The sequence below is a fragment of the Plecotus auritus genome (assembly GCF_963455305.1).
Source record: "Plecotus auritus genome assembly, chromosome: 2".
Taxonomy (NCBI): Eukaryota; Metazoa; Chordata; class Mammalia; order Chiroptera; family Vespertilionidae; genus Plecotus; species Plecotus auritus.
Window position 1 is genome coordinate 167,587,979 of NC_137771.1, and position 19,926 is coordinate 167,607,904.

Consider the following 19,926-nt stretch of genomic DNA (forward strand, 5'->3'; position numbering starts at 1 on the left):
CAGCCAGCCTCACCTGATGCCATTCCAGTCTCATAAGACCTGAGGGCTTTAGGAGTCTAGATTAACCTCTTCTCAATACAGGAATGCTCCCTGACTTCTTATCATTTCCTATGCCAGACCACCATCCATCATTCTTTTAAATAAACTTGTTCTACCCCTGAGTAAATTTTCTCTCCCAGCTGCAGTTCCAAGATTTTATTAGGAGAAAACTTTTCAGGCCTCTTTTAAGGTTTCTGAAGCCCAGATCCACTTACATCAGGCAAATATGTTCTCCTAACTTTATTTAGGGCGGAGGGGGAAGAAAGGAGACCAATACGACAGTTATTTTAATTTCTTTATTTATCAAGAATATCCAAAGGGAAAAAAAAAAAAACTCAGGAGTTACAAAAACAAGTTAAATGCAATATGGAAGCATACTAAATACAAATACATTTCACAAACACATAGGCAACAGAAACCTGTTTAAATTGCTTTTTGAAATTTGACTATTTAAAAACATAAGTGTAAAGGAAAGACATTCAGTCTGGTTCACATGGACTTACTGGCAGGTGGAGGACCCCTGCTTTCCAAAATCAGTGATGGAGTCCAGAGTCATGGCCTGTGAGGTCTCCATGGACACCGGTGGGGAGTACATGTCTATAATAACAGATGCTGTAATTATTATGTTTATAGAACAGTATACACACAGAGAAAGCCCAAGGAAGCTTGCAAACTAAGCCTTGTGCTTTTAGAGAGCTGGAGGAACTGAACCCAATTTAATCCTGTTTATTTGCTCCATGTAAGACTCCCCAAATGAGGCTACTTAGCAGCTTTCCATGAATGGTCATCAGATCACACGATTCTGTGGTGCAGATAATAGCTTCCCTATTTATAGGAGGAATGCAGATTGCTCTGAGGAATTCAGTGTTGTAGGGTAGGTTAAGTCTTGGATGGCAACCATTGTCCTAAATGTAACAGGTGAGAAGACGCTCTGGTTTCTTGCTTTAAACAAACTGGTATTCCTGCTCTCATTCCCATAGTGTCCGAGTGTTGGCAAACTCGATCAGGCGGTGCTGCCGGGGTTCTCCAAAGCACTTGGGCCGGGAGGTGCCTTTCAGACTGCACAAGTGGGGTTCCAAGGGAGCTTTTAAGTGGGATGTAGATAAATGCTCAGAATTCTAAACAAAGTGGAATGTTCTCCTTTCCAAGGAGAATAAGGACATTGTTTAGAAGAAATTCCATTTTCAGTACAACTTCCTCAGAGTTGCCTGTGCAGTACTATCTACATAATTTCCCTCTAATTGTCTGAAAATGAGATCTTATGTCAAGTTTTAAATCTTTGTTATTCCAAATACTTGTTAAGTATGGTATTGAGTGGGGTTAATAAGGACACAGGCCAAAAGAGACAGGAAAGACTGACTACCCACCAATAACCATGTTAACATTAAATTTCCACTTTTCCTCTCTTGAAATGTGAAACTTCCTTTTGTCCTCATCTCTAAATGGAAAGCCACTTCTGTTTTCAAGAAGGCTTAAGAGGAAATGCAAAAGCGAGGACCAACTGCACTGGTTCTCTTCCCACTCTTTTCCAGGGCAGGGTTTACCCTGAGGGCTCTGTGTCACACACAGCACAGCCTGTGGGGCCATTCACTGAGGTCAGACTTGGTCAGCTTGTTGTTGGCTATCTGAATCTTCTCATAACAAGACGTTTTCATTGGTCCTAAGAAGAGGGAAAATCACAGGAACCTGTCTCCTCCAGGCCAATGATCAGAACCACAGACTTTACAACTTATGAAATCGAAAGGTTAATGCATTCCTACCTGCTCACTGAGGAAACGGAGGCCCAGAAATAGGAAGAGCCAGGGCCAACGTCACTCTCCTAGCTAGTGGTGGATCAACGAGCATATCGATAGGCTGGGATATCTAAGTCTTGCTTTGGCTGCACTTGTCTCCCCATCCTTTGAAATACTATTTGCATGAACTTAGAATAACTGAAACAAATGAGCTGTTGGATCTTGAAAGCGTGTATGGAGACCCTTCTCTTCCCCTGGCTTCTGGCTGAGGCGCCCACTGCCCCTGGGGCAGACTGCTGACCCACTGGGAGCCAGGGGGCGGTCTCTAGGCTACAGCTAGTATGGGGCAGGGTGGGAAGTCTGGGTTATAGCAGTCCCTGCACCAGAAAGAACCCAAACTCCCCCACCTCTGAAATGGTAGGACTACTGAAAAATAATTACAAAAGCTTAATTTCTAGTCAAGAAAACAAAATATAAAAGAACAACAATAATATAATGATAATAACTGAAAAATGAAGTCAACTTGCCAAAAAAGCTTTACAGAAAAATAGCACCTTTGGTAAAAAGTTTTTTTAAAATTTGGTTGGGTCTCTAAGGGGCTGAAAGTCCACAAGTATCTGCATCATTTGGGTGCACCCTCCCATAAACTCCATCAAGTCTGAGGGACACTGGGTAATTAGCCAAATGGCTGTGTATCTAGAGGCAGTGGTTGGGGCCATGAGAAGCAAAGACGCTGGAGTCTTATGCCGACTGGAAAGGGCTGGAAGCAGAACGCGTTCTTCTCCACTGAGCTTCCCAAGTCTCTCCTCTAGGGGTAGTCTGCTAGGTTCTCTCTGGCACTGCTTGCCTCCCTGCAGCATGTTTATAGCTGTGGTAGACTCAGAAGTGGTTCCGATCTGGGTCCGCTCCTCTCCCAACCCTGATGCAGTTTCCTTACTTGCCCCCAGCCCCAAGCCCCATTTATACAGTTTCTCTTAAATCACTCCTAGAAACGAAGGCTATGGCCCTTCCCCTCCTAGCCAGCCACCCCCGTTTCCTTTATTGCAAAACAAATAGACGAAATAAAACTTGTTGCTATACAAGCAAATACTGGTGATTTGGCGATTGTAGCAGACACTTGTGTATACTGAATTCAGCGCTGAAGTGGAGGAGAAGGTGCCGGGCTCTAGACACCCTTCCCAGGTGCCTCCTCACTAGATCTCTTTGGTGCGCACTCTCTTAGTCTTTTCAGCTGTTTCCTTTGAGAAGCAAGAGAAAAAATAAATGTCATTTAAAAAAAATCAGTGGCATTTATCTCGTCCTCAGTACTTTAGCATTGACAGTTACATGCTTATGCTGAATTTTAGTTCTGGTTATTTGTCTGTCTCCTGCATGGATGGCAAACAACTTGAGGACAAGGAGCATGTTTTATTCACAATATGGTCATGTAGGGGCTGTCACGGAATTAAGAGCTGACCCTATTTGAATTCCTATGAAACAATCGGGTCAGACATTATGATGCCTGTCTTAAAGATGAAGAGAAGGCTACAAAATGTAAGTGCTACAAGATGTCCTGAGAGGTGTGAAGAGCGACAGGCCCTGGAGGCACAATACTTGGGCTTCAATCGTGGCTGTGCTATTTTCTGGGAGATTTGGGGCATACTACGAAGCTTTCCATGCCTCAATGTCTTCAACTACAAAATGAGGGTAATAAAGTACCATCTCTTACAGCAAGGATACATTTCTTCAAAGGAGACATTTTTCTTACAGCCAATAAACGCATGAGGAGACATTCAATGTCAATCATTAGGGAAATGCAAATCAAAAAATTACAATGAGATGCCACTACCCAGGGATGGCTAAAATAAAAAATAACGGACAATGACATATGTTGGCAAATTTGTGAAGAAATTGAAACAGCCTGGCACTCCTTCAAAAGATTAACAGGATTACCATATGATCTAGCAATTCCATTTCTAACTATATACACAAGAGAACTAAAACACAAAACTTTTATAAGAATGTTCATAACAGCATTATTCATCATAGCCAAAAAGCAAAAACCTAAATATACACCAGCCTATGAATGGATACACAATATGTGGTATATTCATATCATGGAATGTTATCTATACATGTAAAAGACTAAGTGACCAGCTGACCTGCCAACAGCTATGACGCACAATGACCACCAGGGGGCAGACGCTTAACGCAGGAGCTGCTGAGCGATAGCAACTTTGCAGAGTGCTCTCTTGCACTCCGAGACCTCAGGGGATGTCAGACTGCTGGTTTCAGCCCAAATCCTGCAGGCCATGCCGAAGGACCCCACTTGCCAGAGGGACCCCGCTCACTCTGCAGACGCCCTTTGAGCCCCGTTGCTGTCCCAGGTGCGGCATGCCGGGGAGGGGCCCCAGGAGGTGGCTCCAGGGCACGTCCGGCCAGCTAGCCCAGTCCCGCCCCTCTGTCCACCTTCTAATTAATTTCCTTTCAATCTGTGCACCAGGGTTCTTAGACATAAAAAAAGAATAAAGCATATATTTCAACAGTAATTGAAAAATCTTTAATAAAAAGAAAGAATGAAGCACTGATTCATGCTATAAGGATAAACCTTGAAAACATTATGCTAAATGAAAAAAGACAAATAGAAAACACTATGTTTTGTATAATTCCATTTACATATGTCCAGAACAGGAAAATCTATAGTTATAAAATAGGTTAATGATTGCCAGGGAAGAGCGAATGTAGAGTGACTTCTAATGGGTATGAGGTTTCTTTTGGGGCTGATGAAAATGTTCTGGATAGATAGTGATGGTGGCTGACAATCTTGTAAATATACTAAAAACCATTGGATTGCACACTTTAAAGGTGTGAATTTTGTATGTGAATTATATCTCAACAAAAACTTTAATAGGAAATAAAAACAACAGTGACTGGTATCTAACAGACACACTGTTGGTGCCCCGTCCATAGCCCTGGTCTTTAGCCTCTCAGTTCACTGACATGGCTTCTGACTGCCAGTTCCTGCACCTCTTTCCCTGGTTGGCAGGCCAGAAATGCCAGGTAATTTATGTTTGCTGGAGGGAACCTTGCCAGTGGCTGACAGGAGTTCTGGTAAGAATACCCTCAGGCATGGAAACTCTGCTCCCAGACTTCCTCACGAGGATTAAGCTCCACTTGCCTACAGTGATAACTGCTGGATACGCACTCTGTTGCTTCCTTCCCATCCAGAGCTCATTTCCCAATTTCCCTTCTGGTGTTGCCTGGGATTGCCTCCGAAATAAACTATTTGTATTTGAGTCCTTGCCTTAGCATCTGCTCCTGAGGGAACTCACATAGACAGAGACACTTAAAAATGAGAGCTATTCTAATTCACTCCCCACTCTCTACCCTGAACATCTCTCCATCCTAAATGCAAGGAATTCCTATGGACTTCTTTCTTTCTTTTATGGAGTTGTACTCCTCTGGAAACTCAAGACTGCTGAAATATGGAAAAACAGAAGATGGGAGATTCTGCATTGGCTCAAAAAACTGGCATGAGGTTTCTACACTATTAGTGATAATGACAAAATGCATATAAAATTAATAAATATGAACAACTACTATTAATATTAACAATTCTTTATTTTCAAGTCAAATATTTCATCTCAATAGTTTAGCAGTTCTTATGACATTTATATTCCTTAAAAACTTCTGTAAGAGAGAGAGGGCTTGAATGACCAGACCCAGTCTACAGACAGGTGGTCTAAGGTGCAATATCCTTTGTTAAGACTATGGTAAACGAGTGGAAGACAGGCCTGGGAGTCCAGCATACCCATGTTTTCTCCCTAGGTCCTTAGCAAAATATGTCAGTGGATCACAATTCTGCTAAGAACCCTTTACCCAAGAAGGCCTTCAACTTGACATAGAACCTGAACAGAATTCTTATCATCTCAAGTCTCCAGGAAGCAGAACCTCAAAGTTTCCTGTGTTTGTCATCACAGGCTGTTTTCTAGGCAGCTCAACATTTAACTTAAATCCTTACTGTTGCAGTCCAAATCCACTAATTTCATGCTCACTGAGAGCCAACTATATACCAAGCCCTGTGCTAATACAGGGCTGCAATGATGAGCAAGCTATGGAGCCTGGCCTTCAAGAATCTATGGTCTTCGGGTCTGGGCACTGGTTGTGACAGAAAACAGTTAACTTATTTAGCCCATGCTCATTTGCAAACCACTTGCAAATCACCAACTGGCTGAATCTTACTTATTAAGCAATTTGCCAAGTTGTAATCTATATCTGCTAGGACCTGCGGGACCCTGCAAGGACCCCATCAGGGACCTGTATCAGTTTGATACTATAGATGTATCATTCAGGACCTACTGTATTAAACAGAGTACACCTTCTTGGTCTCCCGGGACATTAGGCTACATCTGAGTGGTGGAAGGGCCTGGTGGTGGCAGAGATACCCGAATCAGCACAGAGGCTGCAACTCACCTGGTGCTTTTGGAGCTCTTGGACATATCTGGTCATCTCCTCCTCTGTCTGGGTCTGGGCCCTCTTCTGATTCTTTCCTGCAAGAAGAACCAAGGCTCAGAGGTGGCTGAGGGAAGCCAGTTTGGCGTCCAACAGGTATCTACTTTCTAGGTTCTTAATTTCATCTCCCATTTAATCAGTAGAAGAGATGAATTATCCACATTCCTCTGACACCTTCAAATTAACACACTGCAAATAAAGCAACCTACCGCCACCCTTCTCTGGCCTCTGTCCCTAGTGACTTTAACTGCTCCAGTCCATCCATCCCAGGAGCTGGCCTTGCAGAAAGAACTACGGAGAAAATCTGGACCCTGACTCAGGAATTCTTCTGGGGCATTGATTCTCTACCTTTCACAGGCCCTGGAGAACATTTCAAATACAAATGCTTAGACTGCACCTCCAGAGACTCTGATTTAATTGTCATGAGGCAGGGCCTGGGCACAGGATTCTCTAAAGCTCTCAAGGTGGTTCTGATGTGCAGCCAGGGTTGATCCCACCACACCTACAGTGTCTACCAAACTTTCACAGTGAAAAAAAAAAAATCACAGAATACATCTTTAGTACACAGGTTTCCAAGCTGCTCTTTTGTGGATTCTGATTCAGTAGGTTTGGGATGGAGCCCAGGAATCTGTACCTTTATCGAGAATAGCACTGTTGTTAGGAAATACTGCTTCACCCCGCTTCCAGACTTCAGCATCAAGCTGCCCCCCATGGCAACTTCCCTCGGCTCTGGCTCCAGCTGGCTTCTAGTCTCAGTGCCCCTTCCTTTCTACGCCATTGGGATTTAGGATCTAACTTTCAGGTATTGACCTGAAAATGCCTTAGATGCCATCTCTACAATGTCCTCTCAGGTCCATGGCCTGCACACCAAGATGTGCTAAGGCCCCGGGGCACGACAATGGAGAGCGCTCTTTATACATAACCACATAGGGCTCTGAACATGGGCCATCAGAGGACAAACAGCCTCGTTGCTGTGGAAATGGGCATGGTCCCAGCGGTTCTCAACCTGTGGGTCGTGACCCACAGGTTGAGAACCGCTAGCAGGGTCACCTAAGACCATCGGAAAACACAGATATTTACGATTCATAACAGTAGCAAAATTACAGTTATGAAGTAGCAACGAAAATAATTTTATGGTTGGGGGTCATCCCAACATGAGGAACTGTATTAAAAGGTCGCGGCATTCGAAAGGTTGAGAACCACTGATCTAGAAGAAGCTCTGCCTGGGTCCGTGACCTTTGTCTACAATTATCAGATTACCTGACCTTGAACATGATCCTAGGACCAGCCTACTTTTTCTTGTCTCAGTTTGCTTTTTTTTTTTTTTAAATATGTTTTTATTGATTTCAGAGAGGAAGGGAAAGGAAGAGAATGATAGAAACATCAATGATGAGGGAGAATCATTGATGGGCTGCCTCCTGCACACCCCCCTTTAGGGATTGAGCCCACATCCTGGACATGTGCCCTCACCTGGAATAGAACCATGACCTCCTGGTTCATAGATCAACGATCAACCACTGAACCAAATCGGCCGGGCTCAGTTGGCTTTTTAAGATATAATTTTAAGTTCACTCCATCTGGTGTAAATTTTGGGCTTGATTCCTTCCAACTGATCTTTCTTCCCAGAGCATATGTGACCTGGCTTCACCCTTGTCTGTCTTGCCTCCACTCTGACTGGTGCCTAGTTTTTCCCAGGGCTTGGCTTTAATCTTTGGCATCATTGTAGTCCAAGATCCTAATGGGACCCTAGTGGTTTTGCACTGGCCTCCCAAACTCTCTCTGACATCTCTATATCCCCAACTCACCCTGCCCATGTCTCAAGTACCTCAACTTTTTTATTTTAAAGAAATATCTAATTCTGTTAGTTCACAGAAGGTCTACATTCTTCCTTTTTCTGCTGAGAATGGGTGGTGAGGAGGAATCATTTTATCTTCCAAACACCCAAATCTTTTACATATAGGATTTTCTAAGCTATCATAAGGATTAAGTGGGTTAATATGTAAAGTGCCTGGAACATTGTTCTCACTAAATAAGTGTTTGCTTTCATTATTATTATCACCATTCCAACCTCTTTTGTTCCAAGCCTCTGGAGTGATTTTCAAACTTTCTGAGTCTGGGATAAGTGCTTTGTCCTTAATGCTGCCTTCTGGGAGCTCCAATATGACAAGTTTGAGTCTGTCACTTGCTGCCCAGGTTCCTTGCTCCCAGCTACCACCGTCCTCTTTTCCATCATCCCCACCCTGACTTCTCTCATGGTGATTTCATGAAGGGAGCTCTGCCCTGTTGTTCCTTCTTCTGCCTGAGCCACAGCTTACCGTCACAGGTCATGGCTGTGCAGACCCAGTTTCCACAGGCACAGACGCAGCGGTTACAGTCCACCTCGGTCTCAGCTCCATCGGCGTACATTTCATCCTCCAGGGCACACTCTGTTGGGACCCAAAATAAGGGACAATAGTTTAGGCTGAAGGTGGAACACAGAGTCCTGACTATAGTCTGTGCACCTTACCCTTTCCCCGGACAAGACCTGCCTGTCCCTCAGAGGCACTATATCTGAGCAAAAGTTACCATCAGCCAAAGGTTTTGGACCTGAACATCACTATAGAGATGATGGGCTGGAGCCCACCGAGAATCATGGAAGGGAATTTTCTTAGCAAGCTCTGGAGAGGGCCATCAATTTTAGTCCCTCAAAATGCTCCCACTCCCCCTCACTCCCTGTTTCTTAGGTGAAGCATACTCTTCTCTGGAGGGTTGAAGGACGGATTGAGGCACTTGAGGAACTCTTGGAAGCTGAGTTTCCAGTCAGCATTTTCATCAGACAGCTCAATGAGAGCATCAACACAGAGTCCTCTGAAACAAAACACAGGAGAAATGTGTCAGCCACACCTCAGCTTCACTCCTGAAGAAAGAAAATAAGTGTTAGGACCACACACACCTGGGGCCTCGGAGGAGGCCAAGAAGGTGACTGTTAATTGATAAAGTTTCTCTCTACACTGACCTCCCACAACCATCAACCATCCTGACTCCTGTAAGCACCCAATCTTCAGTCTGTTACACCGAATGTCAGATCACTCAAATGTTCCTCCCCAGACAACTAAAACTTCCTGTATTGTTTTGTCCAGTTTGGATTGACAAATGTTTCACTACCTGCACACCTTCCACCAGTAATTGCCTTTCCCTATGGTGTAAGTCTCAAGTCGACCAAACAAGGAAAATCAAAACAGAAGTGAGAAAAATCTATACTAATAAAAGGGTAATATGCTAATTAGACCAGGAGACCTTCAGGGAGACCTTCTGGACATCCTTCCAGACAAAGCCACGGTGGTGGGGCCGAGGCAAAGGCAGTTAGGGGCGATCAAGCCAGGAGGGGAGGGCAGTTGGGGGCGAGCAGGCCGGCCAGCAGACTGGTTAGGGGCAATCAGGCAGGCAGGCAGGTGAGCGGTTAGGAGCCAGCGGTCCTGGATTGTGAGAGGGATGTCCGACTGCCACAGAGATTGGGCCCAAACTGGCAGTCAGACATCCCCCGAGGGATCCCAGATTGGAGAGGATGCAGGCTGAACTGAGGGACACCCGCCCCCCCATGCATGAATTTCATGCACCGGACCACTAGTAGACAATATGAAAGCAATGTGTGATTTGAAAGAATGTGGAGTTCAAGCAAGCGTCACCATTCTAGAACAAGACCTTCCAGAAGTTTCACAGAATCTCAGCTCTCTTACTCTCCCTGTGGCCTGGATTTGAGCCCTGGCTCAATCACTTACTGCCCAAATGGCCTTGAGCTAGTTATTCAACCTTTCTGTGCCTGTTTTCTCATCTGTAAAATGGAGACAGGATTCCTCCTTCACTGAGATGGTATGAGGATCAAACGTTGAACTTGTAAAATATTGCCTAATTTCAGTTTATCAAAATATGAAGACTTTTCAGATATTATACTTAGACCATGGACTATTAAGAAGGAATCTTTCTAGAGTCTGGGCTTTCATGCTTGTACTTCTTTTGAACAAAGTGGTGCTTACACTATTCTTAATTCTTACCAATGTACTGGAACTACACCAGAGGTTTCTTAGGGATTCATTTTTATTACTATTTGCTTTGGAATGATACCAGAAAAGGAGAGGGATGTACTCACATTTGTAACCATTAGAGTTCTCTACATGAAATAGCACCGATTATCATAAAAATCAGATCTAAGCTACAGTTAAATAATGCATTAAAGTAATTCCTTCAGAAAATTAACCATTAAAACATTACCCACAACACTCAGAAACAACTTTGTTCTGATGCAACCTTGATCATTTACTTAAAATTACATGCTCCTATTCCTTGCAAGTTCTAGCCAAAAACAATAACCGTTTGATCAGATACTAGTGGTGCTCAGTATATTAGTTTATAATGTTCACAGATTAGACCTGGACAGAATTCCTATTTAGCTTTTTATTTCTCATTAACACTGGTGGCTCCTTTGTAGTAGGAAGGAGTTCAGATCCCTTCTCCTATCCAGCCTTCCTCTCATGGACCCCTCCCTGTGGCTCTCACTCCACTCACCTAAGCAGCTTGTTGTTCTCCTGGTCTGCATAGGTGGTGATGTTGATGGCGGTTTCATTCTGCTCCACAAATTTCAGGAACTCACTGGAGTCCAAGCGAGAGTCACCATTATCAAAATTCTAGAAAGGGGATGAAGACATCTTTCATGAACAGTTTGTAGAACCCAGTTCCAGCATTCCCCCACTGGGCTGGACCCACCTCTGGTTTATATTGTTCTTGACATGTTCCAACCAACCCTGCCCTGGCTTAGCCTCAGAGAGATACAGCACCAAAGGCTCAGATCCCTGGGCACCCAGAGAAGGTGTCTGAGCCTCGAGATGAGAGAGTGAAAGTGCCTGGGCAGAGGCCGCTGAGGGCCTTTCAAACCCAGACCCTGCCTGGGAGGGCAGCCTGAGCATGGCCTGCGGAACCCAGAAAGCCTAGGGGGCTTCAGGGACTCTGCAGACAACCTTGATGGCAGTCCTGAGTTCAGGCCAGCCACCACACCACATCCTTAAACCCTAAGAAACATGGGATAACAACACTGTGAGCCAGAATTTCTGTGGCAGAGCCAGGAAGTGTATTTCTAACACACTACTTGGGAACAATGACACAGATGGCACTCAGAGCTCACAGGACCATTTTTTAATGCTTGATTTCCAGCTTCCCTGGCCTGCTTAGTGCTTAACTTTCACACTAGTACCCTTCATCAGTGAGGAGTCAGACGCAAAGGGCTTGCATTGAGAACCTGCAGGCAGAGGTGGTGCAAAGCCTTGCCCTGTGTGTGGGCCCCACTACAGACATGAGCACAGGTCCTCAGCTGTCCAGGCTGTCCTTATGGCCCAGCTGACATCCCATGAGCACAGGGTGAGGGTGTATTGAGCTCAGGCATTGTCCCCAATTTGTCAAGATGCTAGACCAAGACCTTATACTCAGGCCCTAGCTACAGGAAGAGGTTGTCAGTTTCAAAGGCTTGGTTTAAATTCCAAGCTGGACACTTGTTTTCCTAAATAGTTCCAATGGAAAAAATTTTGTCTTTCAAAATTCTTCCCTTAGCTTGCCACTTACTGCTGCCCTGGGAGTAATCAGCACCCTCATGTTACCTTCAAGGTGGATTCCCAGATGATGTAAGGAATTCTGGAAGAAAAGTCTGTCCAGGTTTCTAGGTAGAAGGTAAAGACACAGCTACCAACTGTCCTTCCATAATTGTCACAGTTGCGTGTATTCCACTCTAAGGCTGTAAACCTCTCCAGGGTATGTATGACAGCATTGTATGAGACAACTATGACGGCCCTTGTTTATTACCTGTTCATCATTCTTGTCCTAATTCCTAAGAGGTCTCAGATGTTCTGTAGTCACCATATGTTCACCTGAGGAACCTTCCCTAAGTGTTCACCTTGTGAGGTCTTGATTAATTAACATAAAGAAATAAAGTAAGGTTGGTCAGGTGCCATTCTTAGCAGCCTAGGACTTTCTTGAGTCCAAATGCTGCAAGAGCTGGACAGACCGGAGCAGCTTTTACAGACCCAACCCCATCAGGGCCTGAGTACAGGCTGAGTGTGGGGAGAAGAACAGTCCAGCAATGGCTGTGGACCCAGAGGGCACTAGGGGCACCCGGAGCCTGGCAACTACAGCCCAGGCAGCTCTCAAAGGGCAGTGCTGAGTGCACTCCCTGCACATTCAGTGGGACCAGAGTCCAGGCCTGAAGCTGAGGGAGGGGCCAACCTGCCTGCACTCATCTCATGAGGACCCAACTAGCCTACTCCAGGCCAGGTCTGAATGTGGCAGCCACAGGAAAACAGAGGTTTGAAACCAGCCCTGAAACAGCCTGGAATGCTGAAATCCCTAGGGGGCCTGCAGGGGTAAGGGGGAGGTCGGGTCAAGACTTGGACCAAGAACCTACCTAATTCACTGGGTCTCTGTTCAACCAATCAGTTACAAAGGCACAGTACTTCTTTACACCAGCATTTCCCAGATCTACACTCGAGATAACAGCCCTTTTCTTCTATGTAACCATAGGGTTGTGCAAGGCAGGAAAGTGTGCTCTGAGACCCACGTTTGGGCTTACTGCAAGTTTGGAGATTGTTGAAAGGAGATGGGCTCGGCCAGGCACTCAGTCATGTACAGCAGCTGGGCTGATGGGAAATGTAATACTGGGGTAAGGGAGATCGGAAGGCTGGATCCAGTTTCAGCCTGGCCACAAGGAGTCTGCCACCCAGAGTCCGGGTGGTATGTGTGACATGGCCATGAAAGCCTCTTTCTTTACTTCTTTTCACGCTTTCACCTAAGAAAGAGTGACTGAATCCCCAGTTGAGGTGAGAGCCTGATTTTGGTCTTTTCTGCATTCTGATTAGATTTGCTTTTCAACTAATTTTTTCTATAAGGAATGCCAGCTGGGCTAAGGGTGATTCGTTGGTTCAGAAACAGTCTCTGTGAGACATCAGATCGCTTAGAAACAAGCAGCTGTTTGCCTAGTGGGCGGGAGTTTCCCTTTGAAGACTCCACATACTAGTACAGGTCTCAGATAATCATCAAAAAGCAGATGCTGAAGTACAGATAAAGAGCTTCCCAAGGGCTCCACTGTGTGGGAGAGGTTGAGACAGAGGACACAGTGAGAAGGGCTGTGCTTTAACATCCAGGTGTGATCTCAAACACTTGGAATCCAGAAAGATATACTTGTTCTGCCATAGAAGAGAGAACTTGCTATCTAAAGACAATAACACAAGCAGACTCTTAAATGACCAGATATCCTATTTCAAGCCAACACAGTACATAGGGTCCAGAATGTCAGTTAGAAAGAGGAATCCATAGACGGGGCTGGTGCTGACCACATTTGGTGACCGCAGAGCTGGCAAGAAGTTCCTCGTGTGTCTGAGGTTGCTCCTGAGTCCTGCCTGGTTAGGTTCTGGGATAGGATGCCCTGAGGCATGTGAGGGCATGTTGTCTGGGGATGAGCATTCCAGGGCATCTGCCCAGAGATGTGTGTCTGTAAGTGAAGGGGCTTTTGTGTGTATGTGGGTAACTGAGTGCATGTGTCTGTGGGTAGGATGTGTCTCTGTGTAGCGTGTGCATCTCTGTAAGTGGGGTGTTTGTTGCTGTGCGCACATGCACTTGCTTTTGCATGTAGTTCGTTTATCTCTAACAGGGACATACATTTATGTGCGTCTGTGTTCTTGTCCATCAGCTGGAAGAGCACCCTTAAGTGCTTCTTCCAACAACTATCTCAAGCTCCCAGAAAGATCTCCTTGACATGGTGGCCTTGCTCATTGCTAAGTACTATTTCTACCCTCATTTCCCTTTTTGAAGTAGCATCTCTCCTGTTCCCAATGGGAATAATCTTTCTCTTAAAAGAGTAGCAATATCTAGGTTCATGAAGGATCCTGGAGCCATGAAATGCCAATCCATCGACTCTTCTCAGATGAGAGTTGCTCTATGGGCCATGGGTAGTCAGTTAATGACTTAGAGAAATATCAAACCAGCTGGGAAAGAGGCTGAGGAGGCCTGGGTCTGACTGAGATCAGAACGTATTTTGGTATTGGCAGCCAGTTCTATAAGGTGTCATACGGGACGGGGGCATGGAGCGATAGTTTTCATACATAAGCTTTCCGACACCTTTGTTGGTTTAACTGCACTAACAGAGCAACACATATATGTTAGATCATAAAGACTGTGCTACTGGACTCCCTCTGATCAAGCTGGTCAGAAGGCAACTGTTGCTGCTGCATGGAATGACCTATGGTGAGGAAACACTCAAGGACTCTCTGCTGGTTTGTATTTCCTCGTGGTCTGGCCATGGGCGACCAGTCTTTGACTCCAACTTTGGATTACCTTGAAATACTTGTCCAGGATTTCACTGTAGTTGCTGCCTTTAGAGAACCAGCCATCTGGAATGATCTCTGCTTCCAGCCACTGGATGATGCGGTGCCGGAGCTCATCACGGTTGGACTGATAGCAAACGACTGCAGGAAAGTGGGGAGGTCAACTGACAGTGAGGACCCCAATGTCACCCAACACCCACTATGTGAGTGCATCATCTCACTGCAGTCCCACAGCAAGTAGGGAAACAGGATGACCACGCACATGCTACAGAGGAGTCAACCCTGGGCACATACTGGAAAGTGTCGAACCCAGGATTCGCTTCTCTAAAAAATTTATGAAGATCAAGAATATTGAAACAGAAAGCCTAAGTTGCATAGGTGAGGGGGAAAAAAGTAGAGCAGCAAAATAAAGGACATTTTCATTAACTTTAGGAAGCTGAGGGGGTGGGAGAAATCAATCAATCAACAGAACAGCTCTCTTGGCCCAAAGATAAGGTAAAAATAATAAACGAATAAAGGAGAGCATTGCATTTCTTTATGGCACTGGATTTCTGATTCTCTCTGTATAGCTTTTCCTTCTCTCACCAACTGGGTCTATCAAAACTTTTACACTGCCTGCATTATACTTTATTATACACAACAGAAAAAGAAGCAAACAAAGGGCCACACTGAAGCCAGGCTCTGGACAGCTGTGTAAGCCACATGGGAACAACAGGTGGGGCTGAGAGTTGGGTGGATGGGGAAGCAGGGAAGGGAAAAGACTTGGCAAAAGGGAATTCCTGGAAGATAATACATGTTAGGATGTGTAAGAGGCACTGAGCCAGTGAATGAAAATCTGTGCACCTCTCCCCACTCTGCCACTTTTTAGCTGTGGGATTCAGGGAAATTCACCTGGCCTCTCTGAGCCTCAATCTCCTCATCTGTAAGGTAATTACAATAAAATCTACCTCACAAGGTTATTGTGAAGATTTAAGGAAACCTATATGCTAAAGGGGTCTGTATTTATAAATGACGATGAAATTTTACTTTTTATTCATAGAAAATCACAGAAGAAATCTTACTGGCATTACAGATTACCCCTCCCCCAACCCCCACCTTTCTTAAAAAGTTGTGCCTCTGATTCTGCTCATCCCCTGACAACAAGATATCTTGTAGATCACTAAAGGAAGGACTCAGTGACTTCCTCGTCCTTACGGTCAATCACTACTCAGCAAAAATGCAAAACGCAGTCAACATTCTGACCCAACCCGGTGCTTCAAATGACAAACACACAAAAAAATGCAGTTTTGCAGCTTTTCTGAGTGATGCTGAAGAGCGACCAGCTGTGGGTCACAGGGCTGACACAGAGCTCTGGAGGTCTTCAGCAGGGATTGTAGAACATGAAATTTCCATCATGAAAAGAGTTTCCTCCCTACGATGTACACTGCATGGATGGACCTTGAGAACATTATGTTGAGTGAAATAAGTCAGTCAGAAAAAGCTAAGGACCATATGATTTCACTTGTATGTGGGATATAAAACTGAAACTCCTGAACACAAACAATGGTGTGGTAGTTGCCAGAGGGAGGGTGCTTGGGGGTCAAGGAGGTCCCAATATATGGTGACAGGAGAAGATCTGACTTTGGGTGGTGAGCACACAGTGCAATATACAGATATTGTAACATAGAAACCCACACCTGAAACCTGTATGTCCATGTTGACTAATGTCACCCCAATAAATTTAATAAAAAAATTTTAAAAAAGATGCACACTGTGGAAAAACAGGCACTCACCTGGGCTGGCAGATGGACTTACAAATTTCTTTTCTGAAAGACAAAAGAAGTCAAGAAAAAATAAAATTTCTATGTTTACTAGGATTAAAATGGCCCCACATTAAGTGGCCACTTGTAACCTTTTCATCATTTTGTCTTTAGTCCTGTCTCCTTTCCTTCTCCCAAGACCCAAGTTTGGGGATCTTTTCTTTCCTGCTTTGTTTGACATTTTGGGGCCACTGAGTTCCCTCCTGATCTCACACCTTGTCCTGCTAGATTGAGGGATGGGGGAGGTCACTGGGACTTTGAGAACTCATATGGAATCACTGTGGAAACAGCGTGGAGACCAACATGTGGGAAACGGCTTCTTGTTTCTTCAGGGAAGTTCGAGGCTGAGACAGGTTAGGCAGAGCAATGGTTAGGCAGGGGGGGAATGTCTAATTAGCAACAAGCATGGGACCCCTTCCCTTTTATCCTTATGATAATGGTTTGAGTATAGATAAAATAGAGGAAACATAATAACACCAGGGCTGAGAGGTACCCAAATTTTAAAAGCATGGGAAAAGTGAAATTTACCTGCTTTTAAAAAAGATACAGAATTCATTTAAACACTTCCTTATCGTTATTGATTACTGATGTGGTTGCCTATCCACTATTCAGCTGCAGACAGAGCTGGAAGCCCCCTGGGGGTCTGACACAGGAAAGCCTGGGCAGAATTCTGGGCCATCCAGGAGGAACCCAGCAGGCTCATGGGTGCCAAGAGGCTAGGCCTCCAAGAACCTGGGTGCTTGCCACGGCTTTGGGTGCCGTGGTCAGGGTGGATAGGACTCCGGGTATCCCTGCTATACTGCTCTGCCTTCCTGGCTCCCCATGGCTGCAGTGAGGGCACGCCTTACCTTTGCAGTGTCCATCGTAGTCAACCTGGATTTTGGATCCTGTGAGGCAGGCATCTCGATGCAGCTCACAGTGGTTGAGGTAGGTCTTGCCGTTGCTGCCACACACAGGCCTCTTGTGAGGTTTGCATTGCTGAAACAGAGCTGGATGTTGGTGCAATCAAGGGTGCCGCACACACACAGAGCATGCACACACGAGCACACAGAGCCATCTCCTGAGGACTCCCCACCAGCGCGATGGCCTCAGCAGCGGGAGCCTCAGCCTTGGCATCTGTGACCATACCCCACTTAGTGTTGGAGGCACCTTATCACCTTGCAACCCCATATGACTGTGTGCTGATCCTGGGTCAGGGTCCTCTCTGCTATTCAGTGAAGAGACAGACTGCCCCCCCTCCCTGCCACACCCCTCCCTACCAAACGAGCCAAAAGGGCATTTTATTAGAAGTCAGGAGTTTGGAATTTTCATCACTTCGTCATTTTGTAGTAAGTTACTCAATGTCTTTGGCTGATCTAAGATCCTTTAAACTTCCAGCATTCTATGACACAAAACAGCCAGAGCTGAGAGCTGGAAATGTGGAGACTGAAAGGCAGGTAAACTCCGCACCTCTTCAACTCTTCTGGGGCTGAACCTTAGGGATCTTTGCTCTCTTGCTTTGTTTGTGCTGTGGGGCCATTTTGTTTTCCTCCCAATCTTACAATGCTTGTTGTGAGGCTGGGGGTTGGGGTGCCTGGATCTTTGTGAAGTATTACAGAGAATCATTGTGAATAAGGAAGTGGACTAAAGTTCACTTGGCAACTCGGCCCTACTTTGGCTATTTAAAGTGCCATGGTCACAGGCAAAATCAGTTTCTTAAGACTGTTGTGATTTCTGAAAGGAGAGAGGGGGAAGCAAGTTCAGCTCAGACGTAATAAAGGCACCAAAGCAAGAAAGAGCAGATGCAGTGAAAAGAAACACAGGACACTGGAACTGGGAGGTAGGCCAGACTTTCCAATTTACAGACAAGAATACCAAAGCCAAAAAGACAAATTGCACTTAACCAATACTTAATTACTGAGTTCTTCCATGTGCCAGCACCAGCCTTGCCAGCACTGCTCCAGCCCAGGCCACCTATGAGTCCTTAAGATTGTTTCTTAAAGAACAAGAGCTCCTTTCTTGCATGCCCCCATTCTTCTAAGAACATGTATTGGTTAATATAATATTGTACATTATATGCCAACATTACACTAAGGAATGGAGATATAAAGGCATAGTCCCTGACCTCAAATACAGTCTCTGTCTTCATGGTATCCTGTGGCACTAGCTTGCTCAAAATCACACAATTGTATGTGGCCGAGCTGAGACTAGATGCCAGGTTGCTGAACCTTTAGTCTGGGCATAAGCCACCACACAGTGGCCAGCGCACCTCCAGTGAGGCCCTGCCAGGTCTCCAGCATATCTGTTTTCCTAATTTCTAAACTGGAGGACTTCCTTTCTGGAGCAATGGGTCAGGATCCGTCTTCCGGGGACTAAATTGGGTGTATTTATTTGCACAAAGACAGATGCACTTCAGGCTTGGGTTGATTTGACAGAAAGGGGGAAAAGGGCACACATTCAGGGTTGTTTGCCTGAAGAGTGAGAACTGATCAGAATCCTGCTTATGAAAGAAGTATTTCTAGAAAGCTCACTTTGCTTTTTATGGTTTATTCAAAACCAAAGCAAATCTGAAAAACCTGCATTCAGTCTATTTTTTAAAATTTGCATATCCTAGTGGAAATCAATCCTACAGAAATAAAGGCAGCAGCATGTAGGGCTATTTGCACAAGGGTGTTGTTGTTTTGTGGGAAGTGTCCATCTATAGGGAAATGATTGTGTAAACCTGGTGCTTTTATACCACTAAAGATCATGCATCTGTTAAAAAGTGAGTTACAACTATACATCCTGACCTGCAGGGCTTTCCATGATACATGCATGAGTACAAAATGCAAATTGTGTATATACATATCTATAACTATATGTTATGATTCCATTTTTGTATAAAATAGAAGGAATCTTTCTACATGTTTATAGTAGCAAAGGCAAAAAAAAAAAAAAGTGAAACAAATATATGCCAATCTGTTAACCTGGACTTTGGATTAACTCAGACTGGTTAACTCAGACTAATGGGATTTGAAGGTTATTCGGAAGATTAATTTTATGTTTGCATAAATACCTGTACTTATTTGACTTACATAAAGCAATTATTCATTTTGTAATTTAAAAATCTTATAAAGCTAAACTTAAAAAAAAAATCCCTGTGTTTACATCTGATTTTTAACTCCTGGGATGAAAATTCCACTCTTTTCATATAGACCAGGTGTGCTTTCATAAAGATGATGGCATTGTTGGCACTGCTGTGCCGACTGGCAGCTCCAACGAGGCAGCCATACTGTCCTCTGGCTCCTGACCTCAGGACTTACCTCAATGCAGAGGCAGGTGGGCTCTCCCTTCTCTGTGACTGCACATTCCCGGCCAGCTCCGCAAAACACATTGGCACAGATCTTGGATTTGCTCCTTAGTTCTTCCTAAAACACAAAATCATAAAAGAACACCATGTCACTGAAACGAGCCCATGATGGGATGAACCGATGGTGGTGATTATAGTTCAAGCCCAGGGCTTGGTCTGGAGTCACGGGTTGAAGGGTCCTGATTAGCCACAAGCTG

General features: G+C 44.9%; 1 protein-coding gene across 1 annotated transcript in view; it reads right to left on the reverse strand.

Moving 5' to 3' along the window:
• Positions 1-341: 341 nt before the first annotated feature.
• Positions 342-19,926, reverse strand: part of FSTL1 (follistatin like 1) — a 55,789-nt gene continuing 36,204 nt past the window's right edge. The window contains exons 4-12 of the mRNA XM_080658166.1: positions 19,683-19,787; positions 17,250-17,379; positions 16,375-16,407; positions 14,613-14,743; positions 10,806-10,924; positions 8,998-9,110; positions 8,579-8,689; positions 6,225-6,301; positions 342-3,010 (exon numbers count right to left, since the gene is read on the reverse strand). Coding sequence (XP_080514292.1) covers positions 2,966-3,010; positions 6,225-6,301; positions 8,579-8,689; positions 8,998-9,110; positions 10,806-10,924; positions 14,613-14,743; positions 16,375-16,407; positions 17,250-17,379; positions 19,683-19,787 — 864 coding nt within the window. The 3' untranslated portion in view covers positions 342-2,965. The remainder of the gene's footprint in view (positions 3,011-6,224; positions 6,302-8,578; positions 8,690-8,997; positions 9,111-10,805; positions 10,925-14,612; positions 14,744-16,374; positions 16,408-17,249; positions 17,380-19,682; positions 19,788-19,926) is intronic.